At 29.5% G+C, this 26811-nt stretch overlaps 1 protein-coding gene and 1 long non-coding RNA gene across 3 annotated transcripts; one reads left to right on the top strand and one right to left on the bottom strand.

Annotated features, from left to right (window-relative positions):
• Window positions 1–1064: 1064 nt before the first annotated feature.
• LOC145184053 (splicing factor U2AF 65 kDa subunit-like) lies at window positions 1065–16739 on the bottom strand. Of its 2 annotated transcripts, XM_090092273.1 has the most exons (15): window positions 16668–16739; window positions 10795–10914; window positions 9752–9839; window positions 8602–8746; window positions 8422–8492; window positions 7733–7866; window positions 7477–7593; window positions 7322–7378; window positions 4895–4952; window positions 4691–4794; window positions 2492–2614; window positions 2309–2398; window positions 1684–1792; window positions 1466–1569; window positions 1065–1391 (listed from the first exon to the last, which is right to left on the bottom strand). In XM_090092273.1, exons 2-15 carry the CDS (start codon window positions 10795–10797, stop codon window positions 1257–1259), a joined length of 1338 nt encoding a protein of 445 aa, XP_089948399.1. In that variant the 5' UTR covers window positions 10798–10914; window positions 16668–16739; the 3' UTR covers window positions 1065–1256. The 2 variants fall into 2 exon arrangements, with proteins under 2 accessions (XP_089948399.1, XP_089948400.1); XM_090092274.1 differs by lacking the exon at window positions 16668–16739 and having other exon boundaries at window positions 10529–10816.
• Window positions 16740–16873: 134 nt separating this feature from the next.
• On the top strand, window positions 16874–26546 carry LOC149885640 (uncharacterized). The gene is made up of 5 exons (XR_016454427.1): window positions 16874–16933; window positions 17471–17508; window positions 20792–20969; window positions 26231–26307; window positions 26390–26546. It is a non-coding gene; the product is annotated as an uncharacterized LOC149885640 (long non-coding RNA).
• Window positions 26547–26811: the final 265 nt, after the last annotated feature.

The following is a 26811-nucleotide window of genomic DNA, read 5'->3' as shown; positions in this document are numbered from 1 at the left end:
TTAGTTACTGTGCACAAAATTCTTATACATAGCTCGGAAATTCTTGTACAATTGCTCGGAAGTTCTTGTACATAGCTCGGAAAATGTTAAAATATGCATTCTTCCTATTGGACAACTCTTGAAAGTCTCAAGAAGTCTACAATAAATATCTTAGTCGATTCCGCGAGCACTATTCCAGAAAAAACTCATGTATTTCCACAAATGTAGATTAGCTGAACATGCTTTTGCTAACATCCGATCCGGTCATCAACTCACACAAAGTACCAAGTTAGAGAATCGCATCCAAAAAAACCTAATCCACAAATTCTAATCTACAAATCCAAAATGGATTTTGGATTTGTAGATTAGAATTGAAGTTCAGATCATCATCGAAATTCAGGTCATTATCTATCTTAAGATTTAGTGAAAAAAATAACCATATGGTGGCCATTATCTAACATCCATTGTCGAGTGTTGCCTTGACTTTTCCTTTTGCATTTCCCCTATTAAAGTTAGTGAAGAATAGGACAATTTTCATCAGGCATGCCCATAAAGATAAAAGTACTTTCAGATTAAAGAGCTTACTAATTCCAAAACAAAAGTAAAGGGTATATTTAATTACCTTAAGATTTTACAACAATTTTTTTTTTGCAACGACAGCTGTTGCAAAAAAAAAAAATAATAAAAAAAAAAAAAAAAAAAAGCAGATGTGTGAAATCTTCAAGATTGGCTAATAGCAACATTTTTTATGACTAGTTTTATTCTATCAGACTACCCAAATAACATCGCGCGTAAGATGCCAGGTAAGGTCAAAAAATAAATGTAGATACAGAGACATCAATCCGAACGATTAACGTTAAAACTTCCAAGCTTAAAAGGTTATAGGCTCTAAAAAGAATGTTACATTTACACGAATTAATTGTTAAATTTACTTAAAAAACTAAGTTAATAAAAAATAAAAATTGAGTATCATAACACTAGAATACCATTGAATAAAATAATATTCAAATATCAATAAAGTAACAAGAGAATATCAATATAATTAACAAATTGGTTAAAACTGATTCGAAAAATAACAACACTGGTTCAGAATAATAGAGATGGTTTAATATCTAAAAGTATACATTTACAAGATGTTCGTATTGGAAACTATTTGGCCAACCTAACAAAATTATTCGATGATAAAGTTGAATACTTCAGCAACAGAATAGGCACGCCAAGTAAATTTTCCACTGAAACATTTTCAGTCCTTGTCGCAGCAATTTAAAATACCTGAATTACGAAAAGTCGTGTCTATGATACGCGTCTGGATCGTAATATGCAGTAACAACAACTCTGTTAGCGAACTTTCTGCCAGCAAGCGCTTCACTTGCAACTTTCGATTCACCAGAAGTTGCATATTCAATAAAAACCTAGAGAGAAGAAACGTAAATTTGGTTAAAATTTTCGAACTATAGGGAGATTTTAAAATGAAAATAAAACATACTTTTCCAACACCAGAGACCAAAAACTCATTGTTAGGTCGAGGTATTTGCATACTTCGAATACGTCCATATTTTGAACATTCTTCACGTATATCTTCGAAAATTTCTTCAAAAAAAAATAAAATAAAATTATTAATCTTTTTTCTTAAAAAAGAAAAGTTCTCTTATCAAAAATTTTAAACTGTTCACAGAATACATCTATTAATATTCATGGATTTACCATCGTAATCTTCGTCATCTATTAGTTCATCTGCAACAACCATGTTCATTAGACAGAGAATATTTGTTGCTGTTATTTCCTTGCTTAAGTCAAAACCAGGAATGTTAAGCTAAAATTTGTAAAAATAACTGAATAGTATTTCTAGAAAACTCAAATCAAAATCAAACACAAACGTTTACGGCACTGTTGTGAAATCATAGAAAAAACGTAAAATTAATCGATGTCCCATTGATCAGTCAATCGGCCTATAGCCCCTGATCTAAACCAATGCGACAGGTAGGTGCTTAAAGATTTGAAGAATTCTCTCTGACAACATGATTATATATGTGTAGAAGAAATTAAAGAGGCTGCAATCCAACGGTTCAGGTCACTACCAGCTCATCGATTTGAAATGGAACTAAAACGTTTGTGTGATTAATGTAAAGATGTCATAAGGTGATGATGGAGACTCCATTACATGGAATTAAAACGCTTTCTTAGGTCATTTATATATAATAAAAAATAGTGGTAAATTACTAAAAATTTTTGAACATGCCAAAAAATAACACAAAAAGCAAAAAAGATAACAAGCATAACAGACTTTAGTACCTAATTCTAAATTACCAAAATTGTAACATTGACTTACCTGTGCAGTCATAGTTTTAGAACCAACACTAGCTCTTTGTACAACTAACTTTTTATCACCCAATTGCATTCCATTCATACCAGCGATGGCCTGATTAGAAAAAAAAAAACAATATGCAGCACTTATTTTTAGATAAACCAGTCCTTTAGAACTCCATTTTAAAGAATGGTAAAAAAAACTTACCACATCGGTTATTCCAATATCAACATATTCACAGAACGCATAACCTTTGGATAACCCTGTTGCTGAATCTTTTACTAGATTAAATGCTCTTAACTCGCCAAATGTTGATAGCAACTCTTTAACCTGGAATAATAAATCTTTTCATTATAACTCTACTTCAGATATTTTATTTTAAATTATTTCTTGATGACAATTATTTTCATAGCTTCAGTTTGGTAATTCATATTTCAAACTAACTAAAGAAACTTAGTTTTCTTTGAAATTTGAAAAAGAAAAAAAAAAGAAAAAAAAAAAAAAAAAAATCAAAAAGAATTGAAGAACCAAATTTTAACTTCCTTAAAAAAGTAAGTTGTCTTTTCACATAACCGGATCATAACAAATTATGGATTGCTAAATAAAACTTAGATAAAATTTAAAGACAACTTTTGTGTGGAAAATACTTCATGAACAGTCAGCAAATAGCTGTTCATTGACCTTTTTTTCAAACATTTTGGTAAGTTTGAAAAAACAAGCTAGCACTTGTTATAATCAAAACAAACCTGGGATTTTCAAACCAAAAAGTCTAAACAAAGTTAGAATTTTTACATTTAAACAGCATAAAGAAAAATTTGATACAATTTAATAAGCCAACTTCAAAATTTCAATACTGACTTCAGCATAAAAAGAGATAAACTCATTATTAGAATGAGTTTTCAGACAAGTATCATCAAAAGCTAACATCTATAAGAAAATCTCCTAGAAAAAAATGTAAATAATTACTAAGATATAAAAATAATGAGTAATTCTTATATAAAAGGAGAAATTATTGATTTTTTCGAAAGATATGACATGACATAAATATAAACAAAGTATTTTCAAACATCATATCAACTCATATACCTGTAAGTAAGGAAACTTGTAATCATTACACTGAATTTCTACCTCTTGATGCGTTAGATGCCAGAGAAACTGGAGAGAACTTATACTAAAAACTTATCCTGTATAGTGAAAAACTAAGAGCCTTAACACCAACGCCAAAATTTATAAAACCACAGAATGCATTTTGATGTTGGTTTGGTTACATAGAAATTTTGATCTATGTCACCATATCTCTATAGTATTTCAAAAAGGATAAGCTCTTATACTTTAAGTACATGGTTAACTTAAACACGTTAAAAACTTTAACAATCTAGTATCTAACTTAATGAATTAATTATTGAAGGATTATCTGCTACTATCGGTAGATAATTCCTCAATCTAGGAGAACTATTTATATTATCAATTGTGAAGAGTTCAAGATAGAAACACCATTTTCAATTGTTATAAACAAAAAAATTTTATTGGAATGTAAAATTGTTAGCAAATTAATAATTTGAAAGGGTGGTGCAAACAACAGTGTAAAAGTAAATTAGGTCCTGATGCAAAGATAAGTAAGAAAATAAAATACTTGATAAGACAAAAATTTTGTATTGATTATTAATTTATGAAAATAAATAAAATGATGATAATATAATGATGCTATAAGCTCAATTTCTTAAAATCTCTTAGACAACTAAAGGACTTCAGTCAAAAATAAAACAAAATAATAATAGACAGTAAAAACAAATGATAGCCCTATAAAATGAGGCTAAAAAAAGTAAGACTGGCACAAATGTACCATAATTAATCAGACACAGTGTAAAAATTACTAAACAGTTAAAACAATAATTAGAAATAAAACAGGTAGAGGTTTTAAATTCAATTCATGTTTACCTATATTAAAAGCGGATTTTTCAATAAATGCTTTTGCAAGATTTTTGAAAAAGTTTAAAAAAAAAAAAAAGTTTTATCTGGGACTTAAGGTGCACTTTTAGTAAAATGGTAATAAAAGAAACTTGACTTTAGGGTTATTTTTAAAATGTCTATATTCATATGCAACTCATAATTAGTTCAAAAAACCAAGTTTCATTAGTGTTTAGCTACTGAAAAATCAAAAAAGCAAGTAAAATGCAAGTAAAATGCAAGTTAAATAAATTTAAAATAAAATTTATAATAAATAATGGTCAACTTAATGCTTATTGAATAGCTTAATACAAAACAAAAAAACTAGCATTCAGTAAGCAATGTTGCTTTACAATATGTAAAAAATATTTTATTTACAGCATTATAAATAATTTATTCTTTTATTTAAAAAAAACTTTTAAATAACAATTTAAACTTTCAATAAAAACTGTTTAATACCTGGTCTTCATTTAAGTAATTTGGTAGACCACCAACAAAAACTTTATTTATAGTATCTGATACAACAGTTGAAACAACACCTGGTATATGAGTAGCCTGTGTTTCTAAACATAAATTAATATTACTTGAAAAGTGCTGAAAAACATTAATTACTTTTAAAGATATTAAATTTGTACACATATTAGATTTGCATCAGGGACTTACCAGATATTCCTGGGATGGGTTGATAATCTTTTGGTCTTCGAATTTTTAATGCTTGCCCCTAAGATGAGTTAAAAAATAAAATTGATATAAGTTAATATAAAATCATTTACTTTGAATACCTCTGATTACCACCTGTAAAATTAAAAAAAAAAAAAAAAAAAAAAGGAAATAGGTGAGGTGCATTAGGCCATGTTGTATAGATTTAAAAGCTAAGAGACATGACTTTTCAAAAATCTTGTCTCTAGTCAAGCAGAAAAATAATTAACCAGTTCTTCACATCTCAAAATATTAAAGTCTGTCAAATTAAGAAAAATAGTTGGCCCACAGTAACATCCAACATATAGTTCTGATTTGGAGCCTTTAGACTATATGCTATAATGTATGAAAGACATTCAACATATCAGCAGTAAGGTCATGAGGCGTGCATTGTATTTCAAAATCTTACTAATATAGTATTACTATATTATTGAATTTGGTAATTAAAAAATTATCAAATTTATAGTAATTAAAAAAGGAAGCTATTAGGTTGTCAAGGATGAAAATTGTAGAAAAAAAAAATGTTTGTTGATAACTTTTAAATATAGGAAACTACTTTATTCATCCAAGTTTTGACTGTCCAAAATGATAATGAACCAAAGGATTCTATAAATATTTTGAGAACCAATCAATTTTGATCTTTTTTTTTATGGTTTTAAATCAAACTTTTACCCTTTTCAAATAATTTAAATCTAGTTTTAAAAAAGTTGACTGTAAGCAAAGAAAATGTATTCGCAATTAGAAGAAAATTTATTTTGGACAAGTGGTTTAAAAAAAATTATGTTATAATTAATTTGCTAGCAAAAAAATGTGTGAAGTTCAAAGGAAAATTATCAGTTGTACCATTAAATTGTGGAGTGTTGGCTATCATTAAATTGTGGAGTGAAGGTTATAGATTGGAAAGAAAGTGAAGAAACCAAGAAAGAGGAACATCAAGTTTTAAACTTGATCGAAAAGTAGTTGGGGGGATCAATGCAAATCTAAAGTTCATCTCAGTTCAGGATATGGGAAAAAAAAAACTAGTGTTCCAAGTCAACAATTCAAGAAATCAAAAAGAGTTATGTCTACAAGAAATACAGGAAGCAGAAATTCTCTGGAAGATCCCAGCAGCAATTCAGTGAAGGTCAAACATTGTCCAAAACTGCTAGATTAAAAGCTTCAAGAAAATCGTAAGTGCAGTATAATTTATAATGAAACCTACTGCAAACTCAACTGTTCAATGCTCCTGCAATTTTATAAAATCCCAAAAGCAGCAAAGACATTTAAATAAAACCATAACTTTACTAAGATAGTGTAATCAATTAATACCAACAAAATGGCATCAATTTTTTTATTCCTGGAAAGCCATTTATACAGCATTATTGAAAATTTTTAAGCAAGTGGTAGCCAGTAGGGGGTCTGGCCAGTAGGGTAGCTAGGTGTGGCAAGGATCAAGGATGATGAAGTTCTGACTTCAAATGCCTGTAATTTTGCAATAGTTATTTCTGCAGGTTGTGGTCTACCATTACTATGAAATAAGATAGGAATGATTTGTTGACCAATATAACCTGCTTTTCTTAAGTTTTTGCATCATTTTATCCAGTTGGTTGCAGTATACTTTTGCTGTAATTAATGACCTAAGTTTCATGAAATCATAATGGATTACACCAACAGTAGACTACCAAACACTCACCATCAGCTTATTTTCATATTTCGCTTTTCAGTGTATTCTGATGATTCAACCCTGTCCAACCACTGTGCTAAATATTTACGATTGACATACTGGATCCATTTCTTATCACAAGTAATGAATCAATTTAAAAATGGATCAGATTTTTGATGAAAAAGCATAATTAACCAAGCATTCAAATGCTTTTATTTTTATTTTCATTCAGTTCATGTGGAAACCACTTATCAAATTTTTTAACTTTACTGACTTAAGCTAAATGATTTATAATAGATTTAGAGATTATTAGATTTATAATTGAGATTATTAACTTAGATATTATTATACTTATACTAGATCTTTAGATTTAACATAATTTAGATTTAAATATGATTTCTTTAAACAGATAAGATATGTAAAAATCTAAAAAATAAAAAATAAAATAAAAAAATTAAAATAGATTGGTAAAATCAGACAAAAAAAAAAAAAAAAATCTCCAATAAAAAGCTGTTAAATTTGCCAATAATCTGATCTAGAAGTTTCATCCTTAGCAACTTTATAAATGAGAAAATACTTCTTTTTAATGTTGATTGCAAGAAGCATCATAAAGATTTAAGAAACCTTATTGAATATCTCAATTGTGTTAACTTTGTATGAAAAATTTAAAGAAATTCTGAAAAAGAAGAAATTTTGTATATAAAAAAATTTTTTCAAGGTTTTAAATTCTTGATGAAAAATTTTTTTACCTGCAACATTATGCCATCAAAAGCCATTGCTAGTGTAGTTTCTTCAACTGAGCGAAACTAAATTACCAAAAGAAGTAAAAAACCTTAAGATAAAACAACTGAAATCTAATAAAATTTTAAATATATTTGAAACAAAATTGAAAAATGAAGTGTACCTCTAAAAATGCAAAATTTTTTTCCAGATTTATTTGACAAGCTAGCACTGGATTTCCTGGTTGTCGCGCCATATCTGACTCTCTCATTTTTGCATTGAAAAAATCAACCATAAGATCCTAGATATATAGAGCTTTTAAAGTAAGAGGCTGCTGTTATCTTAATTTCTTTAATCAAATTTAATAACAATAAATAAACATTATTTACTAAATTAAAACTATCATCCCTATTATTAATCCAACAATTAAAAAAACTTACTTCAGTGATACCAAAGGGTAAATTTCCACAATACAACCGCCTGGCCTGCATGGTCATTTGTGCTCCTTGTGGCAAGGCTGTAGCAGGTATTACACCACCTGAAAGTGGTGTTGGCATTTCAACCTGCCCAGATGCTACAATACAAAAAGTGTTTAACTTATATTTTAAAACATTTTTCAAACATATGCAACAAATTCCTAATTTTTAACTTCAAATGGCTTCTATTGCACTACCAAGTAATAGATTTGACAAGCTTTTGAAGTTGCCTGAACCAGTTAAAGTCAAGACTTATTGTTATGATTGGTTAATCCGTTGTTAACACTTGTTATATTGAATCAAAACTATAATCCTGTTGGAGATATATTAAACCAGTTATTTTCTAAAATAAAGTATAAAGTTAATATTATAGCAATTTTGTTTGATATTTGTTAAATTCCTCATAACAAGAAACATGCACAGTAATTTGATAAAATTAAATAAACTATATGTAAATGTGAAGCAACTGCTTTCACCCTAATTTAACATAACTATATAAGGAAAAGATGAATATTCCTCAATATGAATTGGCAATAGCAGCTCTTTTGTATCTGAAACCAATATAGTAAGATTATACTTATCAAAAAAATTTAACCAATAACCCTAACTCTAACCCTAACCTTATCCTAAAAAGTTAAGCAATAACAACAAACCTCTTAAAGCTTTGAATTGCACAGGTGTAATGTCTTCATATCCTTTTGGAGGTACATCCCAAAGTGTATTTCTAAAGGGAAAATAATTAGGAAATCTAATTATATAATTTTAATTATCTAAAACATAATTTTATTCAATAAAAACTAAGAGCCACGAAGTCAACCGCAAAGCAAATCCACCTCTTTGTCTTTGGCGCTGAGCGACTTGTTCGACGATCTCGACTTTTAGAGCGACTTTTCCTTCGTCTTCGATCACGACTTCTAGAACGACTGCGGCGCTTTCTCTCTTTATCACGGCTCCTTGACCGACTTCTGTGTCTTGAATCTAAATAGAGGGTTTTCTGTAAAACAAACAAGAAAAATATTATCAGTTAAATTTCAAAAATCAAGAGTATAAATTGTTAAATACTTTAAAATAATTTTAAAAAAATGCAAAACAAAGTATGGCAAGTAAACTTGGTTCAAACATCAAAAAATTCATACTTCAAATTAACATAATATTTTATATTTCTTTATTGAGTATATCCATTATGTTTACTAGTTTGAGGTCACTTTCCATCAAATATATAAGTACAATTTATATATAAATAGTCAGTAGCCTGAAGTGGCACAGCGAACATTTAGGATAACATCCCAAAATATTTTCCAGCAAGTGGAAATTTGTTCAGATAATATAAAAGAAAGCCATACCAAACCAGTATTAATATAATTTATAGTTAACTCAAAAAAAGCTTATTCTTTTTCCATGTTGTAACATGATTAAATGTTTTTAAACTCTGTGAGCCACAATAAAGATAATGAATCAAATCAATAACAACAGTTAATACTAAAAACTACCTGAATTGATTTTTCCATAAATTTTTAACAGTAAATTTCAAAATTAAAAGACAAAAAATGATGATAAAAGATGTACTCTCTTTTTATCACTTTTTGAATAAAAATCCCAAGGTAAAACTTCAGTAAAGCTTATTTGTAGTTGAGCTTAGTCTTGTAAAGAAACCTTTGTAAAATAAGACCTTAATAAAAAAAAAGTTTTCTTAGAAAAACTTATTTTTCCAAAGTATTAAGGGGAAAAAAAAAAACCAACTTTCCTTAAACAGAATTTCAAAAGTGTAACAACAGTTGTTTTCAATTTTTAAAAACTAAAAGAAGAAAACACTAAACATTTGAAAGTTTTAGAAAAGCATACACCATAAACAGAACAACATTTTTTTTTTAAATATTCGAGAAATTAAAAAAAAAAATAAATAAAATATGGTTCATGATATCTTAAAAACTTTTCAAAACTAGCATAGTCATTTGATTTTATAAACCCATAAAAATTCCAGACCTTCCATGGAATCCTCAGCTGTCTCAAAACTTGAATATGCCCTTGTTTCAAGTTTGTTATTTCGTTGAAGAAGAACTGTAGGATCTGACTATAAAATACAGAAGAATATATCAGTATTTATTTAGCATACAAGTTGAATGGGAAAAAATCATATTTAAATAGAAGCCAAAAAATATTATTGGTCAATTTAATCAATAGTCCCTTAACCCCTAACCATAAAAACTGATAGGTGCTATTATACTTTATATTTTTTTAAACACTTAAACTACCTTATGTATGTATGTATGTATGTATGTATGTATGTATGTATGTATGTATGTATGTATGTATGTATGTATGTATGTATGTATGTATGTATGTATGTATGTATGTATGTATGCATGAATGTATATATATATGTATATATGTATGTGTGTATATACATACATATATGTATGTATAATATATACAATGCTGATAATGTTTGCTTCAAGTAAAATATAAAATTTTAGGTTTGTACATATGGGTAAGGTAATACCATAGTTTTAAATATACTGTAACATTTTACATTTTGCAACTCTCCTAATTCAAAATTTGAGAAAGAGATGCAAATAACTTGCAAGTCAATTTATAACTATTTTTATAAAGAGATATATGAAAACTATTTTTATAAAGAGATGTATGAAAACAGTTATAAATTGATGTTCTACTCAAAGAAAATAACATTCTATTCAAACATTTAGGAACAAAAAATTTAAACACAAATTTTAAACTAAATTGATAAAACAACTATCTTACTTTTTTTAAACAAATTTATCCAAATATTTTTATTATCATTTTTCTATTTGAAAGGTTTATTGAATAAAAATGATACATGCTTGAACTGTAAGGCAATATCACATGCTTTTAAATGCATAGTAATATCACATTTTGTGGATATAATAATATTGAAAAATAAATAATGCTTTGAAAAAAAAACTTTTAAGTAAAAATTTCAATTCTGCATTTAACAATAATTTAAGCAAGCACTTTACAAAATTATGAGAAAGTTGGCGCTGCCTTACCATCGCTATCCCCAGAAGATTCTGCGGTAAGCAGACGGAACATAACCTGAAGATAAGTGTTTACACAAGATCCGAACAAAGTTAATTTCGGCTCCGTTTTAAAAACCAAATGTCATAAACCTAAATGAAAGAAGTATAACCGGTGTTATTCCGAATTAAAATGGGAAAAAGAATCCGTAACCCAAATTTAAAGAACTTTTATTACAAAAACGAATAAGTGTGACAGCCGTTTTTTTTCTCCCATAGTCTTCAATTATATTGGGAATTACAATAATCGACCTTAACATTTATACGGACTTAATGTAACAGTAAACCCTAAACCTTGAATTTTATCATTTCCTGTATTTTAGTTGATATAAACCAGATACGAAAAAAAAAAAATTTTTTTTTCTAACTCGATTTACAATTTTAACAAGGATGATTCGATAAAGATATAGTGATATAGCTGTTTTTGTCACAAAAAAAATTGTTCCCAAATACTTTTCTGACATTGTTTACAAGATCTCTTTATTTTATTGTGTTCTTCATTAATTTTTGCTTCCGAATTAAACAAAAAAATTTTTTTCAATTTTTGCTAAATTTATGGGGTACTTCCCCTTTAAATAATTGCTTGGAGTATTCTTTTTGAGTTTAGTTAACTAGTGGATAAAATTGTTCGTAAAAATTTAAACCATTTGCATTGAGTGGAGTTAAAATTTACTTTAAATTTATTTATTTAACAATAACTTCAGTTTTTCAACTGCACAATTTGCTCCATAACATTTAAGAAAATTGTGTTGACTTTTTTTTACATTCGTTACCTATTCCGACTTAACTAGAAAGATATAAAAGACCGGAAAAAGGAGGGAATTTATTCTAATTTAAGGAATCAGCAATAAATAAATCCAAACAAGGCCACTTAGTACTTTGCCGAAGTAAACTTTAGTTGCATTGAGAGTAAGACTTGACAAACATACCTTTCTTTATGTAAAAAAATAAACAATCATCATAAAAATTGACCAATTAGTATGTGAATTTATATTTTTGAAATTGAGTTGTATGTGAGTTGGTATGTGAATTTTAAACATTCAAAATCAGGTAAAGCAATTTCTTAGCAGCGTTTTAAATTTAACACTTTTGGATATTTTTCATGAAATAGGCGAGAATTTTTTAACTATGTTTGATTTAATTTCTCGGATTTTTCTCTCGTAGTAACCCATTGCAAATAGATCTTTGAAATGTCTAAAAAAGAGTTTAATAAGAACATATTTATATATTTACTTTAAAAGAATATTTTTTATACTTTCTCAAGGGGAAATCTCTATGAGTAAGACAATTAAAGCATTTTTGGTGTTTTTTTCATATTTTTCCCAAAATAGGCAGCAAAGTGGGAAATAGATGCTATCTCCTTTATGTTCAATACTTTTATATATTTATATATGTGCATGTATATATATGTGTGTATACACAAACATATATGCATGGATATACAAAATATATATATAATACATAATGTATATATAAGTAGTGCAAAATTATGGCAAGCTTTTGTTCGAGAAGTTGAAATTGACATTGAGTATTTGGCTTTCCAAAGGCAGTTTTGAAACGCTTTACCAACATGTGAAGATATTTTCATGACATATTGTTTCTACTAGCAAAAAGGGGAGTATTAGGCTGTTAATGACATTTGTAAAATTTTAGCGATTGATTTGATCGGTATATATGAAACAGCTGCATACTATTGCTTTTAACAGCAAATAAAAATGATAAAGTAACAAAAATAATAACTAATAAAAACATAAAAAGTTAGAAAGAAAGACTTATAAAGAAGGCTTATCAAGTTTCTATTGTCTGCTTAATATTTGTCCATATAAAAGTGTTGATGCTGGAGTTGTGACTAATACATATTGTAAATGCCCAATTGATTGTAAAATTGTTAGAATTGAGTGAGATTTCTGGATAAATCAAGTCTTCTAGAAAAATGGTGATTGAATAAATTGATCCAGTTGTGACAGGCAAGCTGTAAAAACTGAAGAAAAAAAGCTGATAAACATGAAACTAAAACAAGAAAAAAAAAAAAGGGGGTAAATGCTATTTCAGAATACTTTGAAGTAAAGGATAGTTCACATGACGCAGATATTGATGGGAACTACATTTAAAATAAAGAGGAGGAAAATAGGGACAGGGAATTCAGTATCACAAGTAGTCCACAAATTATTAACCACTTTCCAGAGCTTTACATTTTCCAGAATTTTTTTTATTAATCAAGTCTGCAATTGAGCAGTGTCCAATTTAAAAAAAAAAGATGGGAATCTGGATAAAGTGCGACTACTTTTAATTGGGATTTTCGCATGTGGGTTTTGTTGTTAGATTACCAAAGAGCCTGAAACCACACAGGTAAAAAATTGGATGCAAATTTATTACGTAATTTAAGCCATTAAAGTCAAACCTTTTTGTGGGAGGAAAAAAATTATTAGGAAAAAACTAGTTTACCATGAACTTTTTTTTACCGGAAATAAATGTGCATGTGGTAAAAACGTAATTTGGAAAATTCAAAGTATATATACTTTTATATAATTTTAAATTATCACCAGTTTTTTATGACGAAGTATATTCGGAGCTTGTTCAAGTTCAATTAACTTTTTTTTTTAACTTAGTAATTCAAAGTGACACACCAAAAAATATCTTTCAATGACCCCATTGAAAATTCTTTTTAAAGTGTTGCTGTATGTGTCTACTTTAAACTAAATGAATATTAGGTTGCTCAAATATGTGCTTTCCGCAGAAGAACAATTTAAAAATAGACATTAACCATATAAAAGCAGATAGAGTAGAAGCTGATGAGATTATTGATGCAGCTACAACAAAAATGAAAGTCATTTACAAAGATGGATCATCAAACAGGATACTTAAAAATCTCCAATGAGAGCAGTAAAACTAATAAACTGGCTACAAACTGGCGCTCGAAAGTGTAGCACCGAAACCTCTTTCTCTTGAAAAATCATTAGCTGTATCATTGAAATTTCTCCAGATTCAGATTTTTTTATGTAAAAAAATAATTTCAATAATGATTCAAATGATTGATGTAAATGATTGATAAATTGTTCAGTGTTGTTGATGTTGAAGATAAGATGCTCAATGGTTTAAGTATAGATTAGTTGTACCTGCTTAAACTACGTCTCCTTATTCAACGCGATTACAATGCCTGTGATAATAACATTTCCTACATGCAGGCTGCTCAACCTGGTGCAATTAATCATGCAATATGGCTAACTAAAGTCAACCAACTTTTGAGGCTGCATGCTTGCCTAGAACGTTTATTCAATAATCTGCAATGCATTTTTAATTAACGTAATTTTATATTAATATACATCCCGCATGCTCGGATGGAGCCAAGCACTTCTTCATGTTATCATTTTACCAGAAAATGATCAAGTTGTCGTTGCTCTTGTACTCTAAAACAGCAGCTACTATTGCATTCTGAGAATATTTTGTTGGGGCAATCGGTAATCATGATTATTAATCGGTAATCATGATTATTAATCGGTAATCATGATTATTAATCGGTAATCATGATTAAAGTATCAGGAAATTTACTAGCGAGAAAATTTTATCAGCTCAAAGTGCTAACTCGAGTGAATTAATTAGCAATAAATACGTACGTAATTATAGTATTCTAAGAAAAGACCGATTTGGATTCACCTCAACTACTACAAAGTATCATACCGGAAGCTATTAACAGTTATACACAAAAGTCATTCTACTTCACTAAAAAGAGAAACATCAAAGATGTTTTAGCAACGTGTAGCAAAGTTTACGGGCACGGACTTGGTTTTGTAATTCAAATGAAAAAATCAAGATTGTACTTGCTAATTATTGAAACTAAAGCTGATTATCTGCATTGAGTTAAAAAACTTAACTGTAGTACTTCAACAGAAGTTTACGTTTCTTAATTACTAATAATATTTTATGCTTTCTCTTTTTTTTTTATTCCTTTTTTTTTTTTCTGAACTTTTTGGTAAACAATTTAAAATTAAACCCGTAAAAAACCAAGTGTACATCCAGATTTATTCTGATAAAATATTGCTTGATAAAAGGCTGATATTTAATCCTACAATCATTTGAAGAAAAAAAAAAGTTACTTTGGCGTCAATTTTTCTTGCATTTGTCGCTGTTGATGTTGTCTTTTTAAAAAGTAGTCTTACTTAAGATAATTATTTAGATTGGTAAATATTTTACTGCATCAAATTTGTACTATTAAATGTTTGTTGTAGGTAGCGCTATCCACGTTGCTACATGTCTACCTAATAAACTTGGTGATGCGTGAAGAGTTTTAATTTTATCCAAAACACAGACAGCCTATCTTACTGTGCAGCCGATATTTTACACTGGCAGTAGTTTATCAACATATCTAGAGAAGAAGAATTGAATATAAACATGAGACATCGTTGATTACGCACAATTTTTCTTACAGCTAATAAGAAATGTTGCAAGTTTTGTCTATTTTTAAAATTTAAAAAATGTAAAAGACAAGATGTTCACTAAAAGAAAACGAATATAATCTACTTAAAGTTTTTTCCCCTGCATTTTCACTTTATGCCTCAACAAAAAAAAATCGCTTCAAAAAAAATACAACAAAAAATACCAGATAAGGGAGATCCTTTACTACTCTACTTTTCTTAAGAACCATATTTTTTTTTTAATTGATATTTCAGCAAAATATTTTTATGAAGAAACAACTATTGATTAAAAATCCGGTCGGATATAATTAGCAATAACTCGAGAAATACTTAACAAATTAATTCAAAGTTTTTATTTTTATGATGACGCTCTTTATAAATATATTTAGTTAGTGTTTTACTAATACTATCAGTTTATCAGCCCAAAATGAGTTAAAAACTGAATAATCGGAAAAAATATTTAGAAATTTCTCTTCAAAATCCAATCTACTCACATTCGAAAATTGTAAAATTGTCTAAAGTCGCTAAATCTTCAGTTATAGACATTAAGGAGGTATTGAGACACATTTAGGAGATACAAGGAGGCTCAAACTATCGGAAGAAAATTAGGCGGTGTTAGAAAAAAAGGTTTTGTTGATAAAAACAAAGTGAATTCGATCATTCGGTCATTTACAAGAAATCCATGCCAAACTCAAAGAGATCTCGCCAAAAAGTGTCAAACGTTTTTGTTCTTTCCTTGTCAGAAAAGTATTCAAGATCAAGCGTTTGAAAGCACACACAAAAAAAAAAACACAAAAAAAAAAAAAAAAATTCCAAAGAGATCAAAAGATGGAGAATTAAAAGCAAGAAAACTTGTCAAACTTTTCGATCGAGAAAATTTATGCATAAATAAGAACGACGAAACGCACTGCAAAAAGGATTTCTCACAGTTACCCGGCCATCAATAATATTTTCGGTCAAAAGGTGTCTATGTTAGCAACAAATTTAAGTATATTCAGACAGAAAATTTGCTCTGAAGATCCTCGTATGACAAGCGATTTTGCTCTTGAGGCCTTAAGAATGCTTCATTTGTCACTCGAAAAAAGTTTTAAAGAAAAAAATAGAAAAAAAACCATATAAAAATATAATATATTTTTATATGGTTTTTTTTCTATTTTTTTCTTTAAAACTTTTTTCGAGTGACAAATGAAGCATTCTTAAGGCCTCAAGAGCAAAATCGCTTGTCATACGAGGATCTTCAGAGCAAATTTTCTGTCTGAATATTATTAAAGGACCTTATTTTTATAAAATTTTGCAAGATGAAAAACAAAAGTAAAATAAGATGTAAAACAAGTTGGGAGACAACTAAATCTCTTTCAGGTTGAAAAAATAGATCAATACATTGTTAAAAAACATGATACAGGGGGAATAAAACTTCATCAAAGAATCACCAACCTGATCTTTAAAACGCTTTGTTTTCTACAAGCCTATTCTATTGTTATGCAATCTTTTACAACAGCCACGTGTACCGCTATAAAATCACAAATACCGTTATAAGACAAGCTAATAGCAAATGTAAACATTTGCTGATGCATGTTGGGACTTTTTCAGGTTAGTTTTAAACGTAGCTTAATGGTTAAATTTTAATAGTCAAAGTCGGATGAAAACATGTGAGAACTGTTTAAAAAATCTTCACCAAAAGTTTTGTTGATAAAAACAAGGTTAATTTATTCAACTGCACAGTTTTTTTATTCAACTGCACTAAATAATCTTCATGATCGAAAGCAATATTAACAAGGCTTTCTCTTGACTCGGTGGCTCTCATTTTTGCATTTTAAAAACTTTTAAATTATTTGTTCAAAAACGTGTTTAACACTAACGCACGAAAAAGATAAAAGAAGATGCACACACAAGCACTTAGAGAAACTAAAGAAACTAATTAACATGTACCACACTTTCGGGAGATCAGTTTATTAAGTTTTATTAGGATTATCGATTTTTCTCAGAATTACCATAAAATGTCGGAAACTATAACTTTGATTTAATGATGTTGTAATCCGAAATTTCTAGAAGTATTTGTCTATGTTTGGCTATAAACGCTAGAAAGAATTAAATATGATAATATTATCTATATAAAAAAAGAGCACTTTTTTGTGAAATCCTTTTTTGATTTTATAATTTTTTTTTTTTTGCATTGTTTATATATTGGGCATTTTTTGTATTGATCTCAGAATTTAATACCCTTCTTTGCAATTTAGAACAAATTACAAAGAACAATTACGAAGAGAAAGAAAAGGTAAAACATATATCGAAATTTATTTATTTTTAGAGAGACTGTGTTACAGATTGAGTTTTTATAGGTCCATTAACATTCGTCAAGTCTACAATTACGTACGATCAGCTTCAGGCAATTAAAAGTAGAAAGTCTAAAACTAATTAAATCCTCTTCATTCATTCGCTGAATCTTCCATTTTAAACGTTTTATATATTAGTACAGATAAGAATGGAAACGACTAGACTGGTGTAGCTATGCATCATTTAGAGCATGTAATAGTTGCTTAGAATATAGATTTGTCATTTTTCAATGACCGAACGTAAATGGACCCATAGGCGCCGAGTTCACGGGGGCAACAGGGGCAGTGGCCCTCCTGGAAATTTATACTAATAATATATTATCACAGATTATCATGAGGGCGAGAGTATCTATTCGCTCCCGTAATAGTCCGTGATTATATATTATTAGTTAAAATTTCTGGGGGGGGGGGGGGCACTGCCCCTGTTGCCCCCGTGAAATCGGCGCCTATGAATGGACCTGAAATTATTTCAATTATTTTAAGTATTTCTAGTGCAATGGCACCAGTGAGTTTTTTATTTCTCGCATATAAAAAAAATTTTTAAATTACAAACAACTGTAACATTTCTATCATGTTACTTTTTTCTTTATCTAAGGAGCTTCTGTATGCTAGCTTTTGTATTCTGGTCTAAAGCTCAAATACCCCTTTATGCGCTTAAATAAGGCATCTGAAGAAATTGCATTCAAAAATTTATATATTTGCATATATATTCAGATAAACATATATATTTATATGCACATTAGACCAGCCTGCTTTTAGGGGTTGGTTTAATGTACATGAATATATTTTTGCTTATGAATATATACAGTGCTTCCAGAAAGTATTAGCACACTCGTAATTTTTTTATTATGGACAACTTCAAATCAATATAAATTGTAAAGTAATTTAAATTTTGAACTAATTTTTTTTTTAAATGAAAGGTAAAAGCAATGAAATTAAATTATAATGTCAAATATTGTCAACCTGCTAGTTTTTTTAATGAGTTAATTAGAAGTTTAATGACTACTCGGAAAAATGTCTGAAATTAAGCGTGCAAAAGTATTAGCGCACTTACAGTTTTTCAAAGATTCTAAGAAAGTTTAATACTTTATGTGACCACCTTTGTTTTTAAGGCATGCTAAGACTCTACGCGGCATAGAATCTATAAGTTTTCTGATTAGTTCTTGTGGCACGGTGTTCCACAACTCTTGGATTTGCGTTTTGAGCTGCACCAAGTTAGTGGGCTTGCTTTTTTGTAACTTGCAGTCCATCCAACTCCAAAGATTTTCAATAGGATTTAAATCAGGTGAGCGAGCGGGCCAAGGCATTAGATTCAACCGTTTTTCTTCCATGTATTGCTTTATTGAGCGTGCTGTGTGGCAAGGAGCGTTATCTTGTTGAAATTGCCAGGTGGAGTCAGCCTTGAAAACGTCCATTGATGGCTTTAAATAATCTTCTAATATCTCTCTATATCGATGTTGATTAAGGCGATCAGTGTAAAGATGCGCCAGTCCATTGCTAGATCCAGCAATGTAGCCCCAAATGCCAATTGAACCTCCTCCTCCTTAAACTTTTGACATGATAAAACGAGGATTATATTTTTCGTTTTTGTATCTCCTCGCAACAACCCTTTTCTTGCGATTAATAATTTCAAAATTTGACTCGTCCGAGAAAATTACTTTTCTCCATTGCTCTACAGTCCATGCAGCTCTCTCTTTGCACCATTTTCTACGCTTGAGACGGTCTTTGATGCTTAATAGTGGCTTCTTTGTTGCAAGGTATGAATAGAGGTGTTTTTTCTTCATAAGCTTGCTAATTGTTGATCGGCTAACTTGATGTGCACCCAACGCTGTATTCAGGTCTGAGTCGATTTCGGCTATGCTCATGTTTGGGTTGCGTCTAGCGAGCATAACTGCTTTATTTTCGTCCCTTTCTGACATTTTTTTGGGACGACCAGAGCGACTTTTGTCTTTGACTGTTCCAAACGCATTATAATTTTTGAGCGTTGTTCTAACGCTGCACTCACTGATATCAAGTTGACGTCCGATTTCTCGATTGCTGAGACCACTTTTGTTCAGGCCAACAACTTGCCACTTTGTTTCAATTGATATGCTCTTAAACCCATATTTTTGTTGTTGCAATTTTAAAGTTTTAACTAGCTGTATTTCAAATGATTTTCCGCCACTTCAATTTATTCCTCTTATATTTTTTTATTGACTATTATTAATCAGCAGAGAGTTTTTAACAAAAATTAACCAAAAAAGTTTTTCTCAAAGGAATTAAACGAGTGTGCTAATACATTTTAAATGAGTGCGCTAATACTTTTGCACGCTTAATTTCAGACATTTTTCCGAGTAATCATTAAACTTCTAATTAACTCATAAAAAAACAAGCAGGTTGACAATATTTGACATTATAATTTAATTTCATTACTTTTACCTTTCATTTAAAAAAAAAATTAGTTCAAAATTTAAATTACTTTACAATTTATATTGATTTGAAGTTGTCCATAATAAAAAAATTACGAGTGCGCTAATACTTTCTGGAAGCACTGTATGTTACGCAAAATCAATTAACCCCATTTAGATTTTGCGGAGAAATTTAAGAAAACTTAATAAATTTAACTGTATTAGTATTAATTAGCGATTCAAAGTCATAAAAACAAAATAATGTAGGAATCATTTGGATTATGAGTTTTATTTTTCATGAAACACATTCTACATAAATTCTTCTTTTTATAACTTCTTTAAAAGATACTTTTATTATTTTCATGGGAAGAAAAGTTATTTTCTACTGTTAATTTTTTTCAGAGGAAGAAAAACTATTTATTACTGTTTATTTTCCTTGTGAAAACAAGCAATCTTGGAATTCGCCCTTTTTAAGATGTTAGTACAGTGATTAGAATTGAAAAAATCGTCTTTGCAAAAATTCGTTTGTTAAGCAAAACAAATATTGCATATTCCATATTTCGTTGTTAAATAATTTAAAAAAAACAACCTTAAAATACATTGATTTAAATTTTTACCCATTGCGAAAGCTTTGTTTACTCCGTTGCTATGCGCTTAAAAAAAATTTCTGCTTCAAAATGCATTAAAAACAGCCTAATAATAGCTGTACAAAGTGAAAGTGAAGTGAAAATGTAATTGTGAAGTTACTTTTCTTTTAAATTTAAAATGTTGCTATGTATAGAATTTAAAAATGTGTAGAGTTTCAATTTAACTTTTTTTATCCCTTTTTCTTTTTAAGGATCTGATAACTCATCATCATCTCTTGACTACTGGAGACAATGGCCTCGAATTCAAGCTTCAAACTGACATTCTCAATGCTTTTGAGTCAGAAAAAAGATCCATAACCGTTATTACCATTATTGGCCCAGTTCGCTCTGGAAAAAGTTACCTAATGAATCTGTTAAAGGAAAAATCAGGTTAGGGTATATAAGAAAACATTTAGATATTTTTTAAAAGTATTCATAAATTCATTTTAAATACATGAACCAACTTTTAATTAACTTAGCCACAGGAACAATATCAATGCCTTACCGACAAAAAATCTTTTGTTACTTTACACCAGTTTTTAATAAAGTTTGGTAAAGAAATCAACTATTTTTTTCTGTTTCCTAAAGATCTTTATAAAATTAAACATTTGTTTTTCAGTCCTTTAAGCTAATAGTCACCCGGCAGATCAATCTACCCCTGTCAAAATCATAAATTTATAATTCTTGTTATAAGATGAAAATGAACTATCTATCTTTCATTTTGTTTTTCTAACTAAAGAAATCTGAAAAGTAAGTCTTAGAATTTTATTGCCATTGACAATTTTGTTTGTATCTCTGAAGAAGGTTAAGCCAACTAAACAAACTTTGTAATTAGTCTGGTTTTACTAATGGGGTCTTTTTCTTTACTAAATCAGTGTATTGAATACCGAAGCAAATATTCTTATTCCAAACTTAGCTGCATTGACAGTCTTTAATTATTGTGTGAATATTTTCTGTAACTTTAGCAGAATACTATTTTTTCAAACCTTCTTATTTACTTTAGATAAAAAGTTATTTGAATGCTATAGCTATTGTAGGGACAAGGAACTATTAATTTAATTTTCTAAAATGATCTTTAGTATCATGTAAAATAGACCTGTTGCAAACTTTAGACATTATTTGCATGATTTTAGTTCAAATTTCAACCTTCCCGACTTTTCAATAAAAAAAGATAAATGCTTTTCTAATTCAAATGCGTATAAGTAAGCTTTCTGATTTTCTAAGATACTATAAACACGTTTTTAATAATATCTCTAGTTGAATTGACAAAATCTATATTTAGTTCAGTAAAAAACTCAGTTCTAGTTATCACGGAAAGCTTTATTGTTTCTTAAAATTTAATATTTTTCTAGAAAATGCAGACTGAAAATATAGTATGAATTATTAAAGCTGTTATAACAAACTGTGGTAGCGTGGTAGTACAACTGTAACATGTATATTAGAAATCGGAATAATTTTACATGGGGTGTTTTTTTTTTGCTTTTTTGTTTTACGTTAATTTATGCTGTTTATGCTGTATTAGGGTCAATTTTGAAGCTTAGAGGTTTGAAAAGATATTCACAATACCAATCCACTAATTCAAACAAGATAAACTTTTCATTGCATTAAAGAAATATTCCTTTACCACTCGCACTATGTTTTTTCACACTTTTAAAATTTAAATGTTTAAATTACTTAAAAAGTCACATTATTGACCAAGCTAAAAAATTTTCTTTTTAATAATATTTATAAAATCTATTTATTTAATTTATAAAGTCTTTCTAGATGGTTTTGCAGTTGGACATGAAATTACATCAAAAACAAAAGGTCTCTGAATCTCAAAATGTGATTTTCCTGTAGATCAAGGAGGGTAACTTTGTTTTAGAGTTCAATAAATTAAATAGATATCTTTAAAATGTTTAGAAGTCATTACTTTAAGTACACAAGAGTGTTCTTAAAGTGTGCATTAAAAATTACAAGTTCTAAAATTTCTTTTTTAAAGATGCGCAATCACTTTTATCCTACCTACCATCTTTAACCAAAGGAAATCAGAGTAGGCAAAACGTTTATGTAAAAAGCAGAATTTATGATAACCCACCCAACATAAGACGACTTTAAGACGTATGTAACTTGTCTTTAACTCGTCTAGACGTCTACAACCAGTTAAAGACATGTTTAAGACGGCTTTTCAACACCTCATTAAGACATCTTCCAACAACCAGTTTAAGATGTCCTTAAGACATCTTAACAAGACGTCTTTCGGAATAATCAGTTTAAGACATCCGTGAGATATCTTGACAAGACATCTGTCGGAACAACAAGTTTAAGACGTCCTTAAGACATCTTAACAAGACGTCTGTCGGAACAACCAGTTTAAGATGTCCTTAAGACATCTTAACAAGACGTCTTTTGGAATAAGCAGCTTAAGATGTCTTTAATCGTGGAAGTATTAGAGATGGACGTGCAAAATTTTTGTTTTTTTGCAAACCATGCTAGTTGCGCATTCTTAAAAATCTATTGTTATAAACAATAATATTTTAAGAAATAACGCGGATGATAAAAAGAAATTGAGATTATTTACTTGAACACATGTATAACTTGAGAGGTAATAGTTAATACGAAATATCAAGAAGTTTTGTAGCTACCTAGAGCACAATGGTTCCATGTTTAGTGAACTACTCCATCTACCATATTGCTGCAGTCTTCTGGTTTATGAATATTAATGAATTTTCTATTTGGGCTTGCTCCATTAGACACAATAGCCCTTAATTTTAGTTCCAATGGATTCTAATATCGCATATCTATCGCATATATATATATATATATATATATATATATATATATATATATATATATATATATATATATATATATATATATATATAAGGGTGTTTTTTTTAGAGGTATAGAACTTTAAGTTGGCATTACTGTTCAAGATGGCGACCGATTTAACAGGTGACAAGTGATTTATTCTCAGTTTGGTTTGGCAATTCATCATGAATAGACTCATGTCTGAACAACGCTTGCAAATAGTTCAATTTTATTTCGAAAATAATGGTTCTGTGCGGAATACGTATCGCGCTTTACGTCCATTTTATCCTCGACAAAATCATCCATCAGAGCAGTTAATTCGATTAACCATGGAATGTTTTCGCACCACGTTTACTCTTATTGATAACTCGCATCCCCAGAGACGCCGTACGGTGCGTACAGAAGAAGCTATTGCTACTGTAGAGCGTAGCATTGCGGAAGACCCGAATGAGTCTATCCGCCATCGAGCACAGGAATTGTATCTGTGTCCATCCACTGTATGGAAGATTTTGCGGAAGGATCTTGGTATGCGTGCTTACAAAATCCAACTCGTGCAAGAATTGAAGCCAAACGATCATCAAGCAAGGCGTAGATTCGTCGAATGGGCCCAAAACGAGATTGCCGTTGTTCCCGATTTTCATAAGCGAATTTTCTTTAGCGATGAAGCGCACTTCTGGTTGAATGGTTACGTCAACAAACAAAACTGCCGCATTTGGAGTGAAGATAATCCTCAAGTGTATGTCAAAACACCGTTACATCTAGAAAAAAGGACTGTTTGGTGCGCTTTATGGGCTGGTGGAATCATTGGTCCGTACTTCTTCAAAAATGATGATGGCCAGAACGTTACAGTCAATGGTGATAGGTATAGAGCCATGATTACAAACTTTTTCATTCCTGAATTGAACAACCATGATGTCCAAGAGCTGTGGTTTCAACAAGACGGCGCAACATGTCACACAGCTCGTGCCACAATCGATTTATTGAAAGACACGTTTGGTGACCGCCTAATTTCACGTTTTGGACCTGTGAATTGGCCTCCAAGATCTTGTGATTTAACACCGCTAGACTTCTTTCTGTGGGGCTATGTAAAGTCATTGGTCTATGCGGATAAGCCACAAACGCTTGACCATTTGGAAGACAACATTCGCCGTGTTATTGCCGATATAAGGCCACAAATGTTGGAAAAAGTCATCGAAAATTGGACGTCCAGATTGGACTACATCCGAGCCAGCCGTGGCGGTCATATGCCAGAAATTATATTTAAAATGTAATGCTACAAGATTATCTTTCTAATAAAAAAAAATTCTTGTCAATTGAATAATCCATCGTTGTTTTATTGCAATTTAAAGTTCTATACCTCTAAAAAAAATACCCTTTATATATGTTTAACAACAGGAATATATACAGTTAAGGATAAATTACTTATACATAAAATGAATATAAATACAAGAAAGAAAAAATAATTTGTCACAGTTTTAAAGAATTTAGCAAAACCAGTTTATGGCAAACCGCAAGAGTAACTTAGTATTTAACATTAACGTAACATGATTTACCAGCTATATATAAACTAAATTTTATTTGGCAAAAACTAATGGGTTATTATGTGCTTTTTATAATAAATGAAATAATATATGAAATATGAAAAACGAAAACATGAAATATCTGGCGCATTTTGCAAGATAATTATAAATTTGAATTACTTTTTAAAAGATTTTGCATTATCAAATAAGTTAAAAAATACCCATTAGAAAATGCACCTACCAATAAACAACTCACAGTGGAATATATATTGGTGAGCTTATAGAGTAGTCGACGCAAAAAATGGCGGCATATGGGAATAAATCTTAAAAAATACATAAATTTAAGGCTGGTGAACGAAGGACCAAGGAGTTGAATGAAACCAGATCTTGACAAAAAATTATATTTAAGCTTTTTTATGTTTCGCTATACTTTTTTTAGTCATTTTAAAATTGTTTTTACAGGTCTATTTTATCATTGACAGACTTTGTTTACACGAAAAAACGTGTCCAAATTTACAAATGTTTATCTTGAAAAAATGATAAAATCTGTTCGTGCCGACAACTAATTTCCTTTACCTTGGAGTAATTTGTTTAATAATTTGTCAACACGTGAAGTAGTTACTTTATCCTGAACAGTCTTATTAAACAAATACTATGAAAGTTTAAACTAATACTAAAAGTTTAAACTATAATAATAAGTTGCACGTCCATCTCTTATACGTCCATGCTTTAATTCCTTCCTTAATTGAGTCTTTAATTCCAATTGCGGAAGAATGACAAGAATTGTATGGTTTAAAGTTATGCGGACAATTTTATCTGACAATAAAATCAATTGTACACACTGTTAAAGTTAGAGCTTTTTTCTGTGATACCCCAGGAAGATCATTTTTAAAATGGACTGTTGCGCTTATACTGGAATTATTCTTGTGAAAGAGGCATTATCAAAGGATCTTGGGAAGGAAGGGTAGTGTTTAATGAAGAACAAAAATTCTGCAAGCGGATAGACTACGGTTTTAGCTGCCAGTCGTATAAGCAACATCAAAAATATGTCTCCTCTTATAGCTGCTGGTTTTAAATGTGTTTTTCCGGATTTCTGCCTCGACAATATGCAAAAGACCAACTAATAATTTAAAAAAATTTTGAATTATTTCGTTAAGGTCCTATGGCTAGGTTATTACAAGCACATACCCAGCAAGCACACAACGTTGAAACAACGTTGAAATAACGTTGATCAACGTCATTCAACGTTATTTCAACGTTGTTTCAATGTTGTGCGCTTGCTGGGTATTTTACAGATTTCTGAGAAACTAATCGAATTTAGAAATTAGATTGTTCACTAAGGATTAATTTCAACATGGATCTACAGAGAGGCGGAAAGAGAAGTTTTAAAGAAACCCACCTTTACAAATGTGTAATTGGTAAGTGTCTTCGAATGCTGCTTTCCAAAAAAACAATGATTTTCTGGACCTATTGTTTTTTTTATTAATTTTCTCTTTTTAGAGACTATTCGAGCGACATATCCAAAAGAATTGGAGAAGACTGTCCATAAATTTATTCAGAACATGTTAAAAACGCACCAGCATTACGAAAATCTTGTTAAAAATATAATCATGTACTCTTTTTTGTGGATGCTGTGAAATATTTCTATAGTAAATCATGCCTCTTTTTTTCATTTATTGCATTTTGATAGTTCATATTTTTCACACCTTCCTATATTCAGTCACCACCTTCCAGTCTCTTTCTAACACAATGTAAAAATATAGATTTATATTGTATTGGAAGGAGACTGGAAGGTAATATATATATATATATATATATATATATATATATATATATATATATATATATATATATATATATATATATATATATATATATATATATACACGTCTTTTTAAGCCGTCATTAATACGTGTTAAATA

Source organism: Hydra viridissima, unplaced genomic scaffold, assembly GCF_058129835.1.
Source record: "Hydra viridissima isolate aposymbiotic clone 2 unplaced genomic scaffold, HvirCarnegie_v1 scaffold_7, whole genome shotgun sequence".
Lineage (NCBI taxonomy): Eukaryota > Metazoa > Cnidaria > Hydrozoa > Anthoathecata > Hydridae > Hydra > Hydra viridissima.
The sequence above is the reverse complement of the archived record's forward strand: the minus strand, read 5'-3'. Positions and strand labels throughout refer to the sequence as shown.

Bases quoted from the DNA above. Each gene is read 5' to 3' on its own strand.
- LOC145184053 (XM_090092273.1), bottom strand. The intron at 4,953-7,321 runs GTAAAAAAATTT...AACTCATCTTAG, and splicing joins TTGATGGCATAATGTTGCAG to GGGCAAGCATTAAAAATTCG. The intron at 2,399-2,491 runs GTAAGTTTTTTT...TTTTCTAATCAG, and splicing joins ATATTGGAATAACCGATGTG to GCCATCGCTGGTATGAATGG.